Raw genomic sequence first — 20,918 nt, forward strand, 5'->3', positions numbered from 1 at the left:
GAAGGGAGAGTGAAGATAGGTTTTCTCTAAAATTAGGGTACCCCCTCCTTCCAGTGAGAATCAGGGTAGAATAGAATAAATCACTTGCCAATTGGGATCTGCCTACTCTTTCACAGTATGATTCAGTGTAATAAACAGCTGTTGCCTATCAGAGAATCATCCTGCAACCTGGAGAGAAGGGCTTTCAACAATCAAGTCAACTGAAGCATAACTATCAAAGTTCATCGTGCATTGCCAGTGGGTCTGCTTGTGCAACTAAATTCTCATGATTCAGGCCATCTTCAGCCAGCAATGTTGCAACCCCTCCTACGATATCTTGAACTCCCACCGAACCCGACTTGATTGCAGCTGTGAGTTTTCTCTGCAACTTAAGCAGTCCAAAACGTTTAGAGATGACGTAAAGGACAGCTGATATGAAGCAGATAAACCCGATGACAAGTATCACCCTGTTCCATGAAATTTAGCTGTGAGCTTCTTCAGCAGTCAATTACTCAAGATGATCCAATGATTTTATATCACCTGTCAAGGACATCTTGACGCTGCATTGTATTGAGCAACTGTCTAGTGCGCATCAGCAGGGAGCGGTGTCCCTTGTATTCACCTTCTGCCTTTCTCAGTACACTTGTGGATTCCTCTGAACAGCAAAATTTTCCGAAAGTTGTAAGTTTGAGCAGATATGGTTCTTAGAAAGAACGAAAATGTTATCCAGTCTAACCAATTAAACCTGTCACCCAAAAAGTTCATTTTCTCCGCATCCATATACAGGTGCATATAAATACTCGGTCATATGTACGTGCACATGGTATAAAACGTGTCAAATGGTGGCTATCTATATTGCATGTTTTAGACAAGCAATAACATATGGATAAGGTAAGACCAGTAAATCACAGGTACTCGAGATACTTGGAAGAAAAGACTTACCAGAAGCCATTACTGTGTTTGTATTTCTCTCCACTTCCTGATAAAACCAAAAGATAGTCAGGAAGACGACCGATCAAGAAGAAAACTACTCACAGAAGGACAAAAGAAACAAAAATGAACCCACAAACTAACAATTATTACTACCAGTAAATAACTAACCTGCACCATCAGCTGACGAGTTCGGCGAAGGCCGTCAGTGATACTCTCCGCAGCAGATGTAATACCAGCATTCGTTCTAGAAGACCAGAAACGAAATTCTTTCAGCCAAAATTCAAAAGGCTGTAGTAAAGAAATTGAAAGCTGTGTAATTGATGGAAAAGGTTGTTTGTACTCATTTAAAAAAGAAGATTAACAAACATGTGCTACATGAGAAAAAAGGAAAATAGTCTAGATACATTCCATGAATGGGAAGGAGGAATAGATTGCAGAAAGCCATAAAATTTCTTATAGTGACTAGAGCAAATTTTAGCAAATAATGAACAAGACAAAAGTGAACTAACAACAAACGGAATAAAAGGGTCTTCCTTCTACCAATGAAAACTCTACAAAGTATCATATTGAAGAAGGTTCTTAAATAGAAAGACTCTTGTTTCATAAGTCTATGGTTAAATAAAAACCAACATCTTCTAAATGAACATAAATGTATTTATTTTCATATCTATAACTCTGTCAAGAACTCAATGATTCCGATAAAAGCCTTTCGTACTCAAAATCCGGAATAAGGATACTTACTGTAAGTTACGTCTGCGAACGGTGGACTCTTCGCCTCCTCCTAGAAGAAGTTCCCTCTGCAACCAAGGTGTTAATATTCAGGCAGGGTTAAAGCACTTACAACAAATAGTAGGGCGATGCTCCACTAACATCTTTGTGCCATTAACTATGCAAAAAAGGAAAAATTGCAGGCTTCGGCTATGCAAGACATACTGAGACTTTTAGGCATCTGTCTATGAGATGTCCCTTTTCCAATAACATCAAACATTAACTTTTTAACCAATGGCCCCGGCATAATCCTAAGAAAAGGTGAATGAGATACAACTGAGTAGCATTGAATTTTCAGATAGCCACCCAGAAAGATTTGGATTAGATAAGACAAAAGCACAAACCATGAGTATGGAGCAGCCAACCGGCTACTAAAACAACAGTGAAATATATAGAAAATAATAAATCAGGAACAGTCCGTACTGAGTATATGTTTAATATAACTAGATGCATATACTATCTGCTCTGTGTTTTTTTTGCTGCTTGTCTGCTTTGATGCAGTATACAGCATATATCTTGACTTATAGTAGTCATGGCACTTGTTTGCTGGACTCCTACTTCTACCAATAGTAGTAGGTAAGATTGGACATATTTTCCAGGCGAAGAATTTAGATGGCATCTGGATATCCAAGAATAAATCCATTCAGATGGCCACAGGCCCTTATTTTTAAAGCCTGATCATCAACCAGATCCGGGCACAGTGGGTTGAGTTAAATTTAATCCCATCACAAAACATTTCACAACCTAAACAAAAACATAATAGAAGGCAGTACCTCCTCCTGAGCAGCTTTCCTCATATTGGCCTTTGCTTTTAAATTAGCACTTCTCAAGCTCATATGTAAACTGCAATGGGAAAAAAATAAATAAAACATTATTTAAGGCCCACACAATTTTAAACAAAAGATTCAATCAAGACAACCATGATTAAGGATACGATCCTAACAGAAACAAGTTAAAGTTACACGGCAAATAGCTAATAAGTTCAATATTTGGCATTAGACTTTATAGAAAGAGAAATTACCTCTCATACTGTTCCTTCCAGATTTTCAATTTGGCCTGAGCAGACTCCACTTCTTCTTCTGAAGCAAGCTGTTGCCCTAACAGATCTAACCGAAATTGCAAAGATCTCAAAATGGCCAATCCATCCTGTGCTGCAGCATTCAATCTCGGAAGAGAATTTGCTTCCATTGTCCCCTTCCCAGACGTTCCACATCTCTCAATTTCTCTTACATGTTCATGGGTTTTTTCAACTGTTTCATTCCACTCTTTTATCACTTTATCAACTGCTTCTGCAATCTCCTCCATCAAAATGACCTGCAGCGGATAAATACATCACAAATTGAAATGGTGGTATTCTCTGCTCGAATGGAAATATCTTTATAGGGCACATGGATAGAACAGAGAGGTAGCGAGGGTTTGGACTCCCCACAAAAGAGCTCAAGGTGAAAGCACAAGAAGTTAACAATAACCCGATAGTTGAGATTCAGACCTTTAAAGGTTTTATACATATCAGTTTTCTGGTAGTATTAATCCTCAGCAAACACTTTCAAACTAAGACACAAACACGTCGGAGACGGTTGATCAACAAATAGGGTTCACTAAAAAAATGCCAAATTTCCGAAAATGACGAACCCTTACCTTATTGATCGCAAACCAGCCGGCGGCCGCCTTTGCTTCTGTTCGTCTGAATGGGAGAATTGTAGAGAAGGATGGGGGTAAGACAATAGACTCACTTTCGAGAAAAAATACAGAGAAGGGGGAAGAGAAAAAATTCAATGACAACTATAAGCTGAGAAAGACCGATTAATGTGAGAGGTGGGTGAGAATCTCTCCGCTTTCCACGTATTTAAAAGTGAGACTTCTTGCGGTGCGAGGCAAACACAAATTTTTCTAGTGTTTGGCAGCACAAATTTTTGAAGAGAGAAATATAAGAAAAAAACAAAGAGAAACTATATTTCTCTTATATTTTCTCTCTCACTTTATTTCCCTTCTTCTTCTTGCTTCTTCATTAGTGTTTCTTCTTCGAGAGTTGTTATCCAATGTGGCTTAAGGTATCATGTAGACTTGCTCGTTTTGAAGTTTTAGACTTTGAGATGCATGTCTCCTAAAGGTGAAGTATCCAAATTGTTTGGAATCGGTTTGGAAAGTGAAAGTGAAATACTTTTTTGTGTTAGTGCGTAATTGAAAGTACAGTGTAAAACATTTTTTTGTGTTATTGTGCATAATGGAAAGTGAGGAGTAAAGTGTAGAGAATTTTTTTATTAATAAAAAAGAGATTTTAATAATTTTTAAAAAATATAATATTATTTAATTAAATAAATATGTAAGAATAAAATAATTAAACAAATGTTTACTTTTATAATATCAAAATAGTTAATCAAATTTTTATTTTTCAATATCTAAATTCTAACCCCCTAAACTAATAATTAAATATAATATTAACCGTCATTAATTTATATAAAAAATATATTTTATAATGTTTTACTTAATTTTTTTATTAATAAACAACGATAGATTGTAACTTGTGACAAACTAACAAATAGTTAAAATTAAATTATTAAATAAATATATAAAAATACAATAATTAAACAAATGCTTACTTTTATAGTATCAAAATAGTTAATCAAATGTTTGTTGGTAGCTTCAAACTTGTAAAAAATTTGGTGTATATGACACGTACAAATGACTATGAGATTTCTTCTACTTCTCTTGCACCTCCTTCATCTTGATGTCATCGACAACATCAATATGAAGAACATCACATAATATTTCATTACATTGATTAAATTATTTAAAATAAAAAAAAACTCCAACAATTACACAACTACTATAAACTTGGTCGCCATAGCTTACGGTCTCATCCAAATTTGTAACTTCAACTTGATAGAAAAACAACTCTTGCAACAAACATAAGTTACAAGTAATAAAATGTTCATATTTCTTGCATCATCTAATATTATATCAACTAAATCTTAGAAAAAAAAAGTATCACGATTTCATCTTATGCCAAAAACTAATTCATTTCCCTGGTACAAAATCTCATAGACAAGATTACTGATTTTCAATTAGTAAACAACAATTTTCCATCTTTTTTCCTCCACTTCACTACAGCTCTTACCACTTGCATTAAGACCTTGGCCGAAATTTTGCTTGGAATCATGAGTAGACCAAAAGACATCCAAAAGCTTCCTAAATTGAATCATCATGGGATCATAAAAAGATTTTAAACCTCAATAATACAACATTCATTCAGGTGTGATCCAATATGATACTAGGAAACTAATACAACATTCAGTAATTCAAAACGTAAAAGATAGTCATTTTATGTATTATTGCCATGGAAAATTGTTTTTGAATTTTGGGTTACAAAAAATTGAATGAATTTTGGGTAGGAATGATAGATTTAGGGTTTAGGTCAAAGAAACTTAACAAATTTAGGGTGAAGGGTTCAAAATAGGGGCGACCAGGTGTTATGGTCCTGGGTTAAGTACCTATGTTTTCCGCTCATAACATGTCAGTTTTTGGGATGTATTAGTCAGGTGTTTGTCATTTGGTATCAAAATTGGTTTGATTCCCGGTCAGGCAAGCCACATTAAGTGATTTACAGAGTGCATTAACATCCCTTAGTTCCCTCGATTCCACTGGTGTATCTATCTTCACAAACAACACCTTAAGCCCGTCCATCTCCGCCATCTGGGAAACAAAAACCCGTCGAAAACCCAACGGCGGCGACTGTTGCGGAGTACATCCCTCTGCGGAAAAAAAATGGTTCTTTTTTCTCTCCTTGCAAGACCTCAATCACGACACGCCCCCAGCGTGAGCTCCCTCCTACTTCGTTTCGCTCACGCAAAATCCTCTCGATCCACGAGACGACCCAAAGCTCCGCCTCCCCCGCCTCCCCCGCCGACGCCCCCAAAACCCCCGGAGAAACTTGTCCCCTTCTCTATACACGGCGAGACCTGGCATGACCCTTACAGCTGGATGTCGGACCTCGCCGACAAGGCTGCTATGCGGCACATGGACGTTTGCATGGAGCAGGAGGAGAAGTACACCGAGGCTGTCATGACCGATACCGAACGCCTCCAACGGAAGCTTCTATCCGAGATGGCCCCCCGTATGACCTCCCACCTCTCGACTCCCCCGGTTCGCTGGGGTCCCTGGTCAGTGATCTCAATGCCCTTGCTACTATTCCATCTTGGACAAGAAAACGCTTTCAGTTGATGCTTACGTTCCCTCAAGTTGTTTTTGTTATTTTTTTTTTTTTTGCTTGAATTGCTCTTGTTTTCTGTTGTTTTCAGGTTGTACTATAGGAGGGTGGAAGAAGGGAAACAATTCCCGGTGTTGTGTAGGAGGTCTGCAACTTTGAACGAGGAATTCATTTCGTATAATGAGCCATCGGCTGGGTTTGATTTTACTTCTGGGAGAAGGATTGAGGTGAAGCTGTTGGATTATAATGAGGAAGCTGAAAAATTCGGAGGTAGATTGCTGGTTTATCTATTTTTTACTTACGCTGTCTTTCAAAATGCCATTTTTCCAATTTTGCTTTTTGAATTACAGGATATGCCTATGAAGAACTGTCGGAAGTGTCTCCAGATCACCGTTTTCTTGCATACACAATGTATGATAAGGATAACGATTATTTTACTATGTCTGTAAGGGACTTGGCGTTGGGCTCCCTATGTGACAAGCCTCGTGCCGACCGGGTAGCTAACTTGGCTTGGGCGGCGGATGGGAAAACATTGCTTTACACTGTAACTAATGGCAATAAGAGACCATATAGGTTTGCATGTTTCTTTTTCTCTGTCTGTGAAACTTTTCTAGCTTTAGTTTTACTTTTGTTATGATTAGTAAGCTCTTGAACATTATTGGACATTGCTTTTTCTTTAGGATTTTCTGCAGCATCATCGGTTCTGATAAGGAAGACTTGTTGATCCTGGAAGAGTTTGATGAAAATGTTTACGTTAACATCAGAAACACGAAAGATTTTCGCTTTGTGACTGTTCATACTTTCTCAAATACTTTCTCAAGGGTACATATCTAGTTCAGAATCTTAACTGTAGCAAATATGCGTTGGTATTTTGTGTTCCAACCAGTGTTTGTTTCTTGTAGGTGTATCTGATAAATGGTGAAAATCCCACGTCTGGGATGACTTTAGTCTGGGAGTGTGAACCCCAAGCTCATTGCACAATTGAACACCATCGAGGGTATCTTTTTTTATTTACAGATGCTGCAAGAATGGGCCTAGGAGCGCCTGTGGACTCCCATTACCTCCTCAGATGTTCTGTTGAAGCAGCTGGTTCGAAAACTTGGGAGGTTCGCTAGTTAGTCGTGTTCATTTTGACCATCAATGACCAAATTTTTGTAAGGGAGCCATTTGCACAAGAGTTTCCTATTTCTCATCATTTCTGTCAATAAATAAAGTTCTGTAGTTATGTCAAAAGAATTGTCGTAGTTCTATGAATGGCTGACTTTTTTCGCAAAAAAAAAAAAAAAAAAAAAAAAGGCTTGTGGAGGATGTGCATGGGGCATGAGACTTTTCTGGCGAATTAATTATTTAAATTTATATTTTAAATAAATTGTTTTCTTTCTGGCAGGATGTATTTATTGATGATCCAAATATAAGTATCGAGGATGCTGATTTTTGTGACACGCACTTGGCACTTATTTTGAGGGAAGGGAGGAAGTACCAAATTTGCTCAATTGCTCTACCACTGCCTGTGGATGTCAAGGTAAACGAGCATGTCCTTGTCTTATGAAACTGGAATTTACTATTTGCATGCATGAATACAAGTACATCAAAGTTTCAACCTCTCTACTGCCTTGTTCTTGGGGAGCAAACTCCTTATTTGTAGAGAGTCGAGATGAAACAAAGGGCGATCTTAAATGCTTCGCTTCAACAGATTTGTTAAAACAAGAAGAATGACAACCGGCCACAATTAAGGGTCTCTTTTGTTACCATTGGATTGTCTTTCCTACATTCTTCCTGTTTAATCAATGTGACTAATTGTGTTACTTATTCACAGGTAGTTTATAATGTAAGCTTTTTTATTTGAAATTTATTTTGTTATGTAAGATGGAAACCTAGATTCATTTTGGGTCACTTTTTTTTCTCAGCTTCCAATGGATTTGAATATTCTTGGACCACACTTCTTGCCTCTTCCTGAACATGTATGTCAAATCTTAGCTGGAACCAACTATGACTACTACTCCTCAACAATGCGGTTTATAATTTCCTCACCTGTGGTATGTTTGTTTCATGTATTTTATTTTGTGTGGTATGTTTGTCCATTACTTACTCATTTAGTGTACTTTTGTTTATCTTATAGAACTGCTTGATGAGAAAGGACATAAAACAATTCAATACTAACATTGTATACTGGTTAAATAAATATGTGCAGAATATTATCCATATGACTATTTATTTAAAAAAGAAAAAATATCCATATGACTATAATTGTCAAAATTAGATAGTAAAAAAATTAGTAAGGGGAAGCTTATTACCATTTTTAAAAAAACAAGCTTTTTCATTAGACATATAATAGTATTTCTTTTGCTCTTACATATTTTCAGTTGCAATAATGCTCTAATTTACCTCTTTATAATGTAGAATTAAATTATTTTTTATAGTAAAAAAATTAGTAAGAGGAAGCTTATTACCATTTTTTTAAAAAAAGCTTTTTCATTAGACATATAATAGTATTTCTTTTGCTCTTATATATTTTCAGTTGCAATAATGCTCCAGTTTACCTCTTTATAATGTAGAATTATTTTAATTTTTTTTTTGAAAAAAAAAGTTCTAGTCTATTTCTCAGTTTTGCACTGTTAACCTAGACAAACTGATATACATGGAAAGGATGATACAAGAAAATGAGGAATTATATGTGATGAAGTTAAAATGTTTTCTGCAGATGCCAGATGCAGTAGTTGACTATGACTTATCAAATGGGAAATGGATGATTGTGCAACAACAAGACATTCTGCATGAGAGGACACGGACTTTATATGGGACTGCTGCTTCTGCTACTAATCCTTTGAAGAAATCATCAAAATCAGGTAGTCTTTACTCTTTAGCCGAAGCTGAGGAGGTGGAGAACTCTTGGAATGATCTCTCTGAGTTCTATGTGTGTGACTACTATGAGGTTCCCTCAGATGGTGTAATGGTTCCTTTGACCATTGTTTACTCAAGTAAACACAAACTAGAGAGTCCAAAGCCAGGGTTGCTTCATGGTCATGGGGCCTATGGGGAATTGTTAGATAAGAGATGGCGCAGTGAATTCAAAAGCTTGCTTGATCGTGGATGGATAATTGCATATGCAGATGTCAGGTTTGTTCTTTGAGTCATCCTTTTTTTAGATATATCAATCTTTTCATTGTGTTTAGTTTATTAGAGAGGTTTACTATGAATTATGTCGACACTTTATATAGCACATCATATACTGACTTCAGATGAATATACTTTGTTTAATAATTCATGCATTTGTTCAGTATCGTCATATTATGGATGCATAAAATTTAAGGTTTCGCTATTGGTCAGCTATAAAGATTCTATTACATGCTGCAAACACACATATCTGTGTGTGAATATCCGTCCATGAGGTTTTTGAAAGCTTTTTAGGTTTTCCAACACATGAATTTGGTTCTTTTTCTTTTGTCCTGGTAAAAGAACGTTCTAACATTCAGTGCCAATAAAACTTGGTTGCTCCATGTAGTTTGTGACAACCAGTGGACATCACCAAAGCTGCCAGATTCTTGCAGCTTCTATTGTTGCATTGATGCTAATTCTATCTACAATTAGATCAAGCAACTACTCTGATGACCATGTCGTTCCTCTCATTATTCTTTTGGATATCCTCTTCTTGAAGCTGGCTTTCTAATGTTTATTTTTGGATGCTTCTTAGAGGTGGTGGGGGCAAGGGTAAACTATGGCATCATGAAGGAAGACAGACAAACAAAGGCAATTCAATCATTGATTATATCTCTTGTGCCAAATTTCTGATTGAAAAGGGATTTGTGCAAGAGAACAAACTTGCTGGATGGGGTTATAGTGCTGGTGGACACCTAGTTGCTGCAGCCATTAATGCTTGTACAGAATTATTCCGTGCTGCTGTTTTAAAGGTACATATGGCACTTGTAGAAATAGCTTTCTCATAGCTAACTCTGCTAATACAGAAATTTTAAACTTGTTTTAGGTGAGAAGAGAAATGAAAAAGATGATGAGTTAGGGAGAAAAAGGAAAAAGAGAAAAAACAATATCCAATCTGAAGAAAATTCTGAAATTTCTAAAAATTCTGAAAAAGGAACGAGACAAACCAACAAGCCCCTGAAATGTTGGGAACTCGAGATGGACCCCAAATATCATTGTGAATCAAAGAAAAATGAATTGTAGTTCTTTTATTACTCAAAGGAAAGGAAACACATCAGTGTTTAGCAAATTCACAAACACCACAGTGAAAACCGTTTACGTTAATATTCTTATACAAAGATGGAAATATGACACTAAGGATACTAAAGGAAGGGTGTCCAAGTCTAAGATGATGAAACCAAATTTGGTCTTTATCAGAATGAGAGTTGTTGGACAGAAACGAGAGAGGTGATTTGTTCCCATTGTTCACTTGGCCACTAAGTAACTCAAGATAATAAAGACCATGCCTCACCTTAGCATGTCCAATCGTCCTCCTTGTAACTTGGTCCCGAAATACACATGGAATATGAGAAACCATCACACTATAGTTTAGATCTTTTGTAAGTAGATGAGTAGACATAAGATTTGTAGATAACTTAGTACATGTAGCACGTTTTTAAGGATCATGGATGGACTTAGAACAATGTCTCCCTGGCCTGCAATAATGGCCGGGTTCCATTAGCAATGGTTATTTTTCTGTTGCTAGGGCAGGGATGATATGTGAGAAATTTGTGTGAAGAATGAGTCATATGATCGGTTGCCCCAGAGTCAATAACCCAACAGTTTGAAAAATCTGAACCAGAGTCACTTAAAGCATATAAGGAATGAAGCTTACCCCAAATTGCCAAGGAACAGGTACTTGTAGCCTTCTCTAATGAATCAAGGAGTGATCTCAACCTTCCAATGTCTTATTTGTTGAATTCATTCTGCCCTGCACTACTGGAATTTACAACATCATGTGACATGTCTTCCCTAGATTGAGTTATATTCACCTGTCTTCGTTGTGTTCCACTTCTAGGTCCTCTACTCCGTTGAGAACTTTGTGGCTTTGTGGTTTTCCATAAAGCTTCCAGCATTGCGCCTTGGTATGATGAGGCTTTTTGCAGTAGGTACACCAGAGGTTATCTTTGTTTGAGGGCTGAGATTCCATTCTCCCAACTTCTAAAGAGGCTAATGTTTTTTCAGCATTAAACTTTGGTTTCTCATCATTGATTTTTCAAGTTATCATTGCTGATCCTTCCACCGATTGAGAATAAAACATAACTCCCCTTCGACTTTCTTCAGCATTGATAATAAAGATGGTCTCATTCAATGCAGGTAAATCTTTTTTTTTTCTTTTTCAATATCTGAATTCTCACCTGATCAAACTCAACATTTAAACCAGCGAGAAAATCATAAATTCTGTCATTTTCAATGAAATTCTTTAATGTAGCTGCATAATCGTTGCACTTCATCTCAATACACCGATAATGGTCTATCTCTTGCCATAGATTCTTTTAGAGATTGGCATTCTCCGTGACTGAGCGATCTTCCTGTTTAGTGGCAAAGATTTTAGTTTTAATCTCAAAGACTCGAGCAAAATCCCTTACCTTAGAATAACTCTGTTGTGTGGCTTCCCATATTTCTTTAGACATTGGTAGAAACATAAACATATCACTGATTTCTGGCAGCATGAAATTCCATAGCCAAGACATGACCATGGAGTCTTCTTCATCCCAAGCATCAAATCTGGGATCTCCCTTCTTTGGCCCAGTACCAAGGAGATGACTCAATTTTCTCTTCCTTTCAGAAAAGTCCGAACCACTTGTGACCACTTCATATAATTTTTGTAATTCAATCTGTAGGCAGATTGAATATTCTGTAATTCTCTTGTTGTGTGATTGAGTGTCACCTCTTCGGATTGGGCAGTAGTGAGGGATTGACCGGTAGGAGTTTTCTCAGTTGTAGAAGCCATGTTGAAATCCTTTTGAAATAGGATTTAAAGGGAAAAGAATGGTGATGAAGACCAATGTTGAAAAGAAAAAAGAACAAAAAATGAGCAAAAAAAATTACTCCGTTTTTTAACTAAAAAAAAAAGGTAGAAATAGGGCACAAAGAAACAGCAGTATGGTGTTGGCAATGAAAGCCTATATGACGAGGTTTCTGATCCCAACAAAGAGCCTAAAACTCTAACACCATGAAGAAAATTCTGAAATGTTATTCATATTGAACTGATCAAATACAAGGAATTTATACAGCATGGTATTGATATTCTAGGAAATCAGGAATACAAATCTAATTTACAGCTAATACAAATCAGCTTCTAATTTCTAGAAATCAGGATACAAATCTGATTCTAATATCTAGAAATCAGAAAACTATTATCTACTAATTTACAGCTAATCTCCTATAATTAGAAATACAAATCTGTCCCTACAATTACTGCTATTCACAGAAATCTTGGGATTTCAATCAATTCCGAATTTCCAACACAATCATGAGCTACCATGTTATCTTCCTGAAAATGGAGGACAAATGCAATACTAGTGAACTATTATGATTGATAACAGCTGTTGAGCAACATATTATGATTTTGTGAATGCAACATAAGAGAACTATACCGGTGTAGGGAGCTGGATATCACCTTGTGTTAAAGGGTCCAGGTTGTCCGTCCAATGGTTTATATAATGAGTTGATGACTCATATGTTTGATTATACTTTCTTCTCATTTTTCTGTTTGCAGATCTGGTAAAGAAGCAATTTAATTTTGTGTGCAGGTCCCTTTTTTGGATCCAACCCATACCTTTCTTTATCCTGTGTTACCTCTACAACCTACTGACTATGATGAGTTTGGATTCCCTGGAGATGCTGAAGGTTTTCAGGCCATTCGAAAATATTCGCCATATGATAATATTCAGAAGGATGCTCTTTATCCAGCAGTCTTGGTGACATCATCTTTTAATACCAGGTAGAATTTTTCTTCTCCCTTTTTAGCTGGACATAATTCTATCTGAGATGCTAGAAACTCTTCAACATGAAGTTGAACCATTCACACAGATTCTTCATCTGGCTCTTGTGTACCACATCACGGTGCTTGACTCAGCATCTCAGCTGAGGCAAACTAGTTGGCTTGATCCAATCTGGAGGAAATTCTGAAAAATCATTAAATACAAGTATAAAGTAAAAATTCTTTTGAAAATGATAAACCCCAACTTCTCTTTGAAGATGATGATGTGATGTGATGTGATGAAATCTTTATTGACTGAAGAAATCTTTTGCAGTCAATAAAAATGTCCCTACTCAATCTCCTTCTCTCTCCTGGGAAGGGGTTTGAATCAAGTTGTCAGCAACGGAGCTCTTTCAATAACAACCTTGTTTATTTGTTTTCCAGATTTGGAGTATGGGAGGCAGCCAAATGGGTAGCAAGGGTTCGTCAACTCGCTGTTTATGACCCACAACGTCCTATACTTCTAAATTTGACAACAGATATCGTGGAGGAGAACAAGTATCTGCAGTGCAAGGAGTCAGCATTAGAACTTGCTTTTCTTATCAAGATGATGGATCTCTAAATCCTACAGTCCACTATAATGCCTAGCTATTTACTTGTGCTTGTCCTAACCTTCGGATTGCTCTGACCATCTATTCAAAGGTATGAAGCCTAGATCCATGAAACGATAAATTTCGGCTCCTACTCATGATCGGAATTTTGCCAGTCATTGTTACCGAGGTCATGACGCAGCATTTGGCTCAGGATAAACCATCGAAGATAGCTTCATGCCTGGAAAAGCACGCATCATTTTGGTGATTTAAGCTTTAGCAACTCCACCATGGCGTTTGTTCTCTCCACTCAATCATCTCCACTCAGCAGTCAGGATTTCGTGAGGCCTCTAGGTGCCCTTTAAGCTTAATGGGCAGCCAAACAGAGGTGGCAGCCGACGCCTCTCGCAATGCTCATGGCGAATAAATTTGATGGGCGTGTCCCACTGATGGGGAAAAGGAAGAAATGGATGAAATCATTCCTTACAGCGTAAAGATAATCACTACATTGGATATGGATACTTGTTAAACAATCTTTTCGTTATCTTCTCAAATCAGGAGGAAGATTACATAAACATTCAGGATCTCAAATGCAAAAACGGCACGTCTCACTTACCCTGTTACTGCTTGTTGCTGAAGTAAACCTCTCTGATTTGCAAATCTCAAATCTGGAACTTCTTCAAGAAAGTGACAAATACCAAGTGAGAAACCCTTCAATGATAACTTTTTCTAGGCACTACCAACCAAACCTAACTCATGCCAACAAAGTTTTATGGTTACTAAAAAATTAAAAAAGGACCTAACTTGGATCTAATTGTATTTCCCTGATCAATCCAACAGACCCAGATCAGAGATGCAAAAGAAAAATCTGACGAAGAGAACTTTAACATACTAATCTCCACCAAAGAGCATGGAAATTGTCAGTTTCTTAGACTCACGATTCCAGCTCCACGCCCTCCACAGCTGAAAAAACGGCAGGCTTCACAAATTTCCTATAGCAGTCATGAAATTTTCTTTATTTGATTCTTTTAACATACTTAGAGGTGTCAAACCTCTGAAGGGATCAATTCCAGAATAAATTAAATGACGATAAAATCAGAACCGACAGTCTCAGTTAAAATGCTTAACATGTCCAGGCATTCATGAACAGTATCAGGACCAATGCATGAAAGTACCACATCACTCCTCATCTTGCTTCTGGCGGCCACAGCAAAATGTACAGTACGAAACTAAACTTATAAACAGATATGGAATAGCTCGCTCAGCTGCCAATCCTGTACAAGGGTCCATCGGGATGATTTAACAGTGCTGATTGTCAAGAAGCTGAAGTGCTACATATATGCAAAGAAGAGGACATGAAAATAAAGCATCTGAACAAGACAATTTGCTAAAGAGTGGAACTGTCAACAGTTCATTCCGGTACATTTCTTTCAATATGGACTGGATTCAAGAGTCCAGAAGGAAACAATTGCCCCGAGTCATACATATTTCTAAAGGAAACTCTACATGAACCCAAAAAATTACATGCTAAGAAGAAAACAAGAACAAGAATAAACAAATTAACCACTGAATCAACAGCCATAACCCCAAACCAGGTGGACAAAGCTCTCAAGGGGAAGTGAAAACACAAGACTGAACCAGTGCACTCTCGAGGGGAAGCGAAAAAACATGACTGAACCAGTGCACCTTGTGTTCTATGGGTCCATTGCATTCTCCATATGTACTCCTGAAAGCCGGAAGTAGTGGTTGAGATCATCTTTCTACCAAGTAGAGCACCAAACTACGAGGGTCTGGTTGTGAACTCGATCCCAAGTTGTACATATTTCACATTTCAGAAGCAGAACATGTGCTAGTAGAGTAGAGCCCCTATCTCACGTTTCAGAAGCCTCTGGCACTGTGGATAACCCATCCTCCTCGATAAATGCTGGATTAAGAAACTTTGCAACAAAAGCCCACATCCTATAGACATCTTCGAAGTTGGTGAGAAATCCAAGTGAAGCTGTAACAACCTCGACTCGAATCAGTGCATTTTTACCATCATGCCCATTTGACATTGGCTTGCACAAGGCCAGGTCTTCCTGATCTAAAGCCCCATGAAGCTTTTTTTGATTCTCCACAATCCGGATATGGCTAAGGAAACCAATACCAAGTGAAATACCATTTTTCTCTGCGAGTTTTACAACAATTTCAGGGCTAATCAGCCCGCCACTGCTGTTCTTCACATTGAAAGCCACAGCAGCACCTCTTTCATATTTGATCTTTGGACCATAGATGTAGACAAGAGGTGGCCCTATCCCTCTATCCAGGCCAGGTAACCTTAGTTGCAGTAGAGAGGTCACTAACCAATTTACCAGATAACGAAGTCTAATGGTGATCTTGTTGAGACCCATGATATTCACATGATCTAGATGCCTGCAGATTATTTCAGGTTCCCTTCTGTTCCACTCATCAACATCCCCATCTTCCCCATCACTGATAGCCTCATCATCACCTAATGTAGTTGCAGAGACTTCGCCCGTCTCTGAGTTATGGCTGAAATGTTCTCTCCGATTGTCTTCCATAGTGAAGGAAACTCTCCTACCCATACCGGTCACTTGGTCATTGTCATCAACACCAAAAAATCTTCCCTCAGTAAATCTGGTCCCTTCTCTCCTACCCAGAAGTCTGAATTCCCCTTCTGTTTCCCTCCTTATGGCACTCTGTTTTGTCTCCACAAGACTTTCTTGATAGATTTCATATGCTGAGCCATTCTGATGGAATCTAGATCCATTTAACTTGGCTCCACCAGAACTCGACTCTTCTTTAATTTCAGGCACTTCTTGAATTTCCCTCTCAAAGTGGTAGTCAGCATTTATCTGGGCCTTTCCAGGAGTTAGATCTTCATTGTACTGTTCGTCTTCAGGTACTTCCTTGACACGGTCCAGTTCCTGTGAGACAGATAAAACGGCAGCATCAAATGATAATACATGGTCTTCAGTAGAGCTGACGTGACCTTGCAAATCATCATAAATAGGGCTCCGAGACGCCATGGTCACCGGTTTGGGAGATAACCTCTTATGATTTTTTCTACCAGTAAACCATGAGGGTGGAGGTGGAGACCCCAATTTATTTTTGTTCAGCTGCCCAGAGTGGTCATAAGCAAATGGGCTCTGACCCAAGTCAATCCAAAACGAGTTTTCTGAAGATTCATCTTCACTAAAAGCTGGACTCTTCATGACATCCCCAGCCATAACACTCTCTGTTTCTTCAAATATAGTGCTAGTTCCATCTCTGTCAGAGCTATTATCATGGTCCATCTCACCCTCAAACACATCCCTTACTTGAGCAGAAGTGAATGCACCCGAGAAGGCAGGTAATTGAGAACCACGATGAGTTTCTGATGTGAACTCTTCATTTCCATCAATCTCCTCGTCTTCAAGACCAGCTAAACCATCTAACCCATCCACAGAATCACTCAAATATTGAGGATACACGGGTAAAATCTTCACCATCCCTGACCCTGCAACCCCACACTGATTCTGCAAGCTTCCCATCACAGATTTCTTTATAAGTAGGCATCCAAAGCCAGTTGGATCAGAGCCAAATACTCGATAAAATGAAGTGATGATAAAGTCTGGCCTGAAAAGTGATAATCCCAGTGAATCCATATCCTTTGGACCCAATGAACCAGCATCAAGCAAAATATGCCAATTGTTTTGCTGGGCCAAAGCCATCCATTGGTACGAATATTTTGCCCCTGTAACTCTGGACTGAACTGGAAACACAAAAAGCCCAACAGCTGAATCCTTCTTCCTCCTCTTCTTATTGGAAATCTGTTTCCGAAGTTCAGTGGAGCAAATCTTCAAGGTCGGCCATTTGAACCATGTGCTGTAAACCTTGGCTCCCTTCTCTTTTGCACTCTGTGCCATCCAAGTCACTGATTGGCTTTCGTAATCAAACATAGTTAACAATTTCTTATTCGTTTGAAATGGGTACGATTCAGAAAGCAACTTGAAGGCAGATCCCCTACTAACAGTGAAAACAAGACCATATTCATTCTCAGGAATGTTCAAATAGTCCATTATCCTGCTTTTGATGTCGTGCTCACAAGTCCCCTTCTCTGCCCCACCGTACAATGCATGGTTGCTTAAATTTGCAGTTATTTCAGACAAAGTAAACGCCGAAGACTCCCAAGCCTGAAAGCTCTGAAGGTAAGAGAAAAGCCCAAAACCGCAGTAATCAAGACATACCTTAGCAACTGAATCAGATAGGTGAGTGTACTCGTCATCTCTAAGCTGGTCAATCCTTTCAGATGAGGGGAATTTTGGGTACATTCTAATGAACTTGGAGAAGGCTTCCTGGAGGTCCGGGATGGATTCTTCAGAATTAAAAGTCCGCTCTGCTGCCAGGGCAGTGGCGCAGAGAAATTCCCGTTGAGCATGGAGGCGTGCGAGTGATCTGGACCGGCCGAAGCTGCCATCTGGATTAGCTAAGGATTCAGAATCCATGGACTGGGATTTAACGAGCGATCCATCTTCAGATGCTTCTTCCAGAGCTTCTCTAAGCTTGTGCTCCTGTAACTGCCGAAGCACTGATGGCTTTCTCTTGCCTTCCTCTGTCAAACCAGACCCATCTTTTCTTTTGCTCTTTTTGTCCAAGATGAGGGCGGCGCAGTGAGATATTGGCTTCCATAGTGATAGATGCATGAGCACGACTCTGTCTGCGACGATCAGCCAGAAACAAAAACCAGGTCGAGGTCACAAAAGAGGCCAGGGTTTAGTCCATCTAAGGCAATACCCTAACCAGAGCACAAAGAAAAAGAATCTGAGCTTTACCGATATGGCGACTGCTACTTTCGAAACTCAAACACTCATGACCAAGGGGAATAAAACATCCAAGATTCAGAGGCATTCCATACTTGATTGGGTTGGACTACTTTATGTAAAACATCACGAAACCAGGGAACACAGAGATTCGACTTGGCACGGAACAGAGGTTATACCGGATCTAAAGAAGGGATAAGGATCGGCGATACCGTAACTTTAGCTTCACTCAGGAGCTAAAACCCACAAGAGTGAATTCAAATCCAAAGCTTCCGGACTAAAACATATATACAGGAAAAGCAACCCGCACCTCTCCCCCACTGAAAACAAAAAGAAAAGAAAAAAAAAAAAAAAGTTCTTTCCTATTGATGAGCTTCAAAAGAGTACTGGAGACCGAGTATTTATAAGAAAAACCCAAAAGCTGTATCACCAGCCCCCACCCCAAAACCCTCAAAGCATCAGGAAGTCTGCTTGAAGTATCCAGGTTTCAGAATTCCGTCAACATTCGTTCTTGGCCTGAATACAGTCAGACCCGTAACCTGGGAATCCGAACCAAAATCTAAAACAAGAGTTCCGAAACAGATGAAAAGAAACCCTACACTTGCATCAAATAACCCAACAGAGCCCTGGTGAGAGCCACAAAAAGCAAACAGAGCCAACAACCTCCACTCTCCAACCTCACCCAGTAACACGATTAAAAGCAGACTCTCTTTTCCATCAGCTTCATTACTTCAGTGGCAACATGTCTGCATTGATTGCCCCCGCTCTTCCCTCCATTATTGCTTCATCTCAAGGAGAGGAAAGATAAAAAAAGAAACCCTTTTTTTTAACGACCAGTAAGAAAAACAATAAAGAAATCAAGTAAACAAAGAAGAAAACCTGCCCATTGACTTCCACTGAGCTCTGATTTTCTTCTCTTATTTTCCCTTTGGCTTTTCGCTTCTATTTTAATTTTCCACTTCCCTGTACCAAAAAAGCCATTAAATATTGACACTACATGTTGGAATCCGGCTTCCCCACTTCTTTCACCTGCCACAGTGCCACTGCCAAAGTCAATCTCTAAAAAAGGATGCAAAATTTGCCAGTAAAAAGCCATTTCCTGTCTTTCCCAACCCAGAAACCTGATTTTTGTTGGTAATTCAGTTGACCTACTCTGATTCCTCTACACCCACCATTTCTCAGCACTTATCCGAATCATTTATTGAAGAACATTTCTCGAGTTTTATTGGATCATTTACTCTTGCCTTCCCTTTCTTTTATAGAACAAAATTTGCAAACCACCAATTTTTGAAAATTTTCCATCGTCAAAACTCGGAAGTCCAATTAAATCATTTCCATCTTTAATTATGAGGGCACTATTTGGTCATAAAGCTCTGGTCAAACGATCGAGACTTGGGGGAGATTAGACTTACCAAGACAACCAGAATTCTTGCTCATCTAATAATAAATAGTGTATTTGACTAATCAAAATCTAAAATGATTTCCATCAATGTTCTTGAAATATCTTCCCAAATAACATTTGAAGAGTTATTGAAACATAACCCGATCATTCCAGGAAACCCAGATTGAATTTTTCAGTTTTTGTTTTTTAAATTCCTCTCCCCAAATGGGTACTTTGACAGCATCTTCCCACCCCAAATTACCTTAAATTTTGTTACCATTATCCATTTATTTCAAGAAGGTAACCTCTCTTCAATTCAAGTCTAAAATGGTCCTCTAGCAATCCCACTTTCAACTTCTTGCAATGTAGTTTCATACTCTAATTCAATCAATGGCTATCACAACCACTTATTCAACGGCTAAGATAATTGTTTCTCATATTCGTATGAGCTCAACCTTATTGAATAACAGCTCGTCGGATAAAAAAAGGAAATGGGATCAAACTAGGCCAGAGACATTACTATCAATCAATTTCATCGGTTACAAACAAAAAAACAAAAACAAAAAAGAACTATTCTGAAACCCTCATGCTGACTGCACAAGAGATTCCACCCTGCAGTCTTGTCATGTAGGGAGAATCCAAACTACAAGAAAAACTGCAAAAAATGAGATTGTTTTAGTCAAATTCCATTGTCATTTCACCAAAAGATCACAGTTTCTTTAACCTTCGGATTTGGACTGATACCCTGTGTCCTTGTCTACTTTTTTATTGCCATCCCTGTTGGCTAGTGGCTGCATTTGCTGCATCAAGTCAAGTTGTGTTCTTTGTTAAAATACTTCTCTTTGAACCATATAAACTGCACATTAGATTCACTCTTACAATGCTTTCACCAAATTTTTTTCATGGTTATTATGACATTAATGTGTGTTTATATTTTTTTAATAAACTTGATATGTATTGGCCGATATATCATATGGATCTAATTTTATTTTTAGATTTATTTCTTCTTCTGATTGAATGTGGCGGCGCTCCATGGGTGAAAATATATTTGTGTCGAAATGAATTTATTATTGATGGCAACCGATCATTTTAAATTCATTAATCGATGCTTAACATTGAAATAATTTACTATTCCACACCCAAATAGTTTAAGTTTTGGGTACTCGAAATTTTTAGAATGTAACGGTGTTTCATTGTTAAGTATTAGCTTTTGTTGATAATCACATTAGAATTCTTCGTAAAAAATACACAAATATTATTAACAAAAAGGTGACAAAACTTGCTCATTTTTTTACATTATACAGGATTTTTTAGAATATAAATATATGAGTATAATTTTTTTTTTAAAAGAGCTTCC

General features: G+C 38.1%; 3 protein-coding genes across 6 annotated transcripts; 1 reads left to right on the forward strand and 2 right to left on the reverse strand.

The window, feature by feature from the left end:
• Positions 1-84: 84 nt before the first annotated feature.
• Positions 85-3,475, reverse strand: LOC137951983 (uncharacterized). 2 transcript variants are annotated; one of them, XM_068799013.1, is made up of 9 exons: positions 3,319-3,475; positions 3,170-3,231; positions 2,702-2,994; positions 2,454-2,523; positions 1,654-1,709; positions 1,081-1,156; positions 922-958; positions 520-634; positions 85-446 (listed from the first exon to the last, which is right to left on the reverse strand). In XM_068799013.1, exons 3-9 carry the CDS (start codon positions 2,983-2,985, stop codon positions 215-217), a joined length of 870 nt encoding a protein of 289 aa, XP_068655114.1. In that variant the 5' UTR covers positions 2,986-2,994; positions 3,170-3,231; positions 3,319-3,475; the 3' UTR covers positions 85-214. The 2 variants fall into 2 exon arrangements, with proteins under 2 accessions (XP_068655114.1, XP_068655112.1); XM_068799011.1 differs by lacking the exon at positions 3,170-3,231 and having other exon boundaries at positions 3,319-3,474.
• A 1,857-nt stretch (positions 3,476-5,332) lies between these two features.
• LOC137951649 (uncharacterized) lies at positions 5,333-13,978 on the forward strand. 3 transcript variants are annotated; one of them, XR_011112150.1, is made up of 12 exons: positions 5,333-5,840; positions 5,979-6,157; positions 6,238-6,460; positions 6,568-6,709; positions 6,790-6,993; positions 7,275-7,409; positions 7,795-7,923; positions 8,589-9,004; positions 9,579-9,795; positions 12,619-12,809; positions 13,233-13,490; positions 13,555-13,978. XR_011112150.1 is itself a non-coding variant. In XM_068798468.1 (11 exons), exons 1-11 carry the CDS (start codon positions 5,446-5,448, stop codon positions 13,408-13,410), a joined length of 2,409 nt encoding a protein of 802 aa, XP_068654569.1. In that variant the 5' UTR covers positions 5,333-5,445; the 3' UTR covers positions 13,411-13,978. The 3 variants fall into 3 exon arrangements, 1 of the variants encoding a protein (XP_068654569.1); XR_011112151.1 differs by having other exon boundaries at positions 13,593-13,978; XM_068798468.1 differs by having other exon boundaries at positions 13,233-13,978.
• Positions 13,979-14,736: 758 nt separating this feature from the next.
• Positions 14,737-18,910, reverse strand: LOC137952002 (uncharacterized). Its single transcript, XM_068799044.1, has 2 exons — positions 18,193-18,910; positions 14,737-18,077 (listed from the first exon to the last, which is right to left on the reverse strand). Exons 1-2 carry the CDS (start codon positions 18,266-18,268, stop codon positions 15,250-15,252), a joined length of 2,904 nt encoding a protein of 967 aa, XP_068655145.1. The 5' UTR covers positions 18,269-18,910; the 3' UTR covers positions 14,737-15,249.
• Between the last annotated feature and the right edge of the window lie 2,008 nt (positions 18,911-20,918).

This window comes from Aristolochia californica, unplaced genomic scaffold (assembly GCF_029961685.1).
Source record: "Aristolochia californica isolate CCGP_79_NKW_82.1479 unplaced genomic scaffold, dmAriCali1.0.hap1 SCAF_15, whole genome shotgun sequence".
Taxonomy (NCBI): domain Eukaryota; kingdom Viridiplantae; phylum Streptophyta; class Magnoliopsida; order Piperales; family Aristolochiaceae; genus Aristolochia; species Aristolochia californica.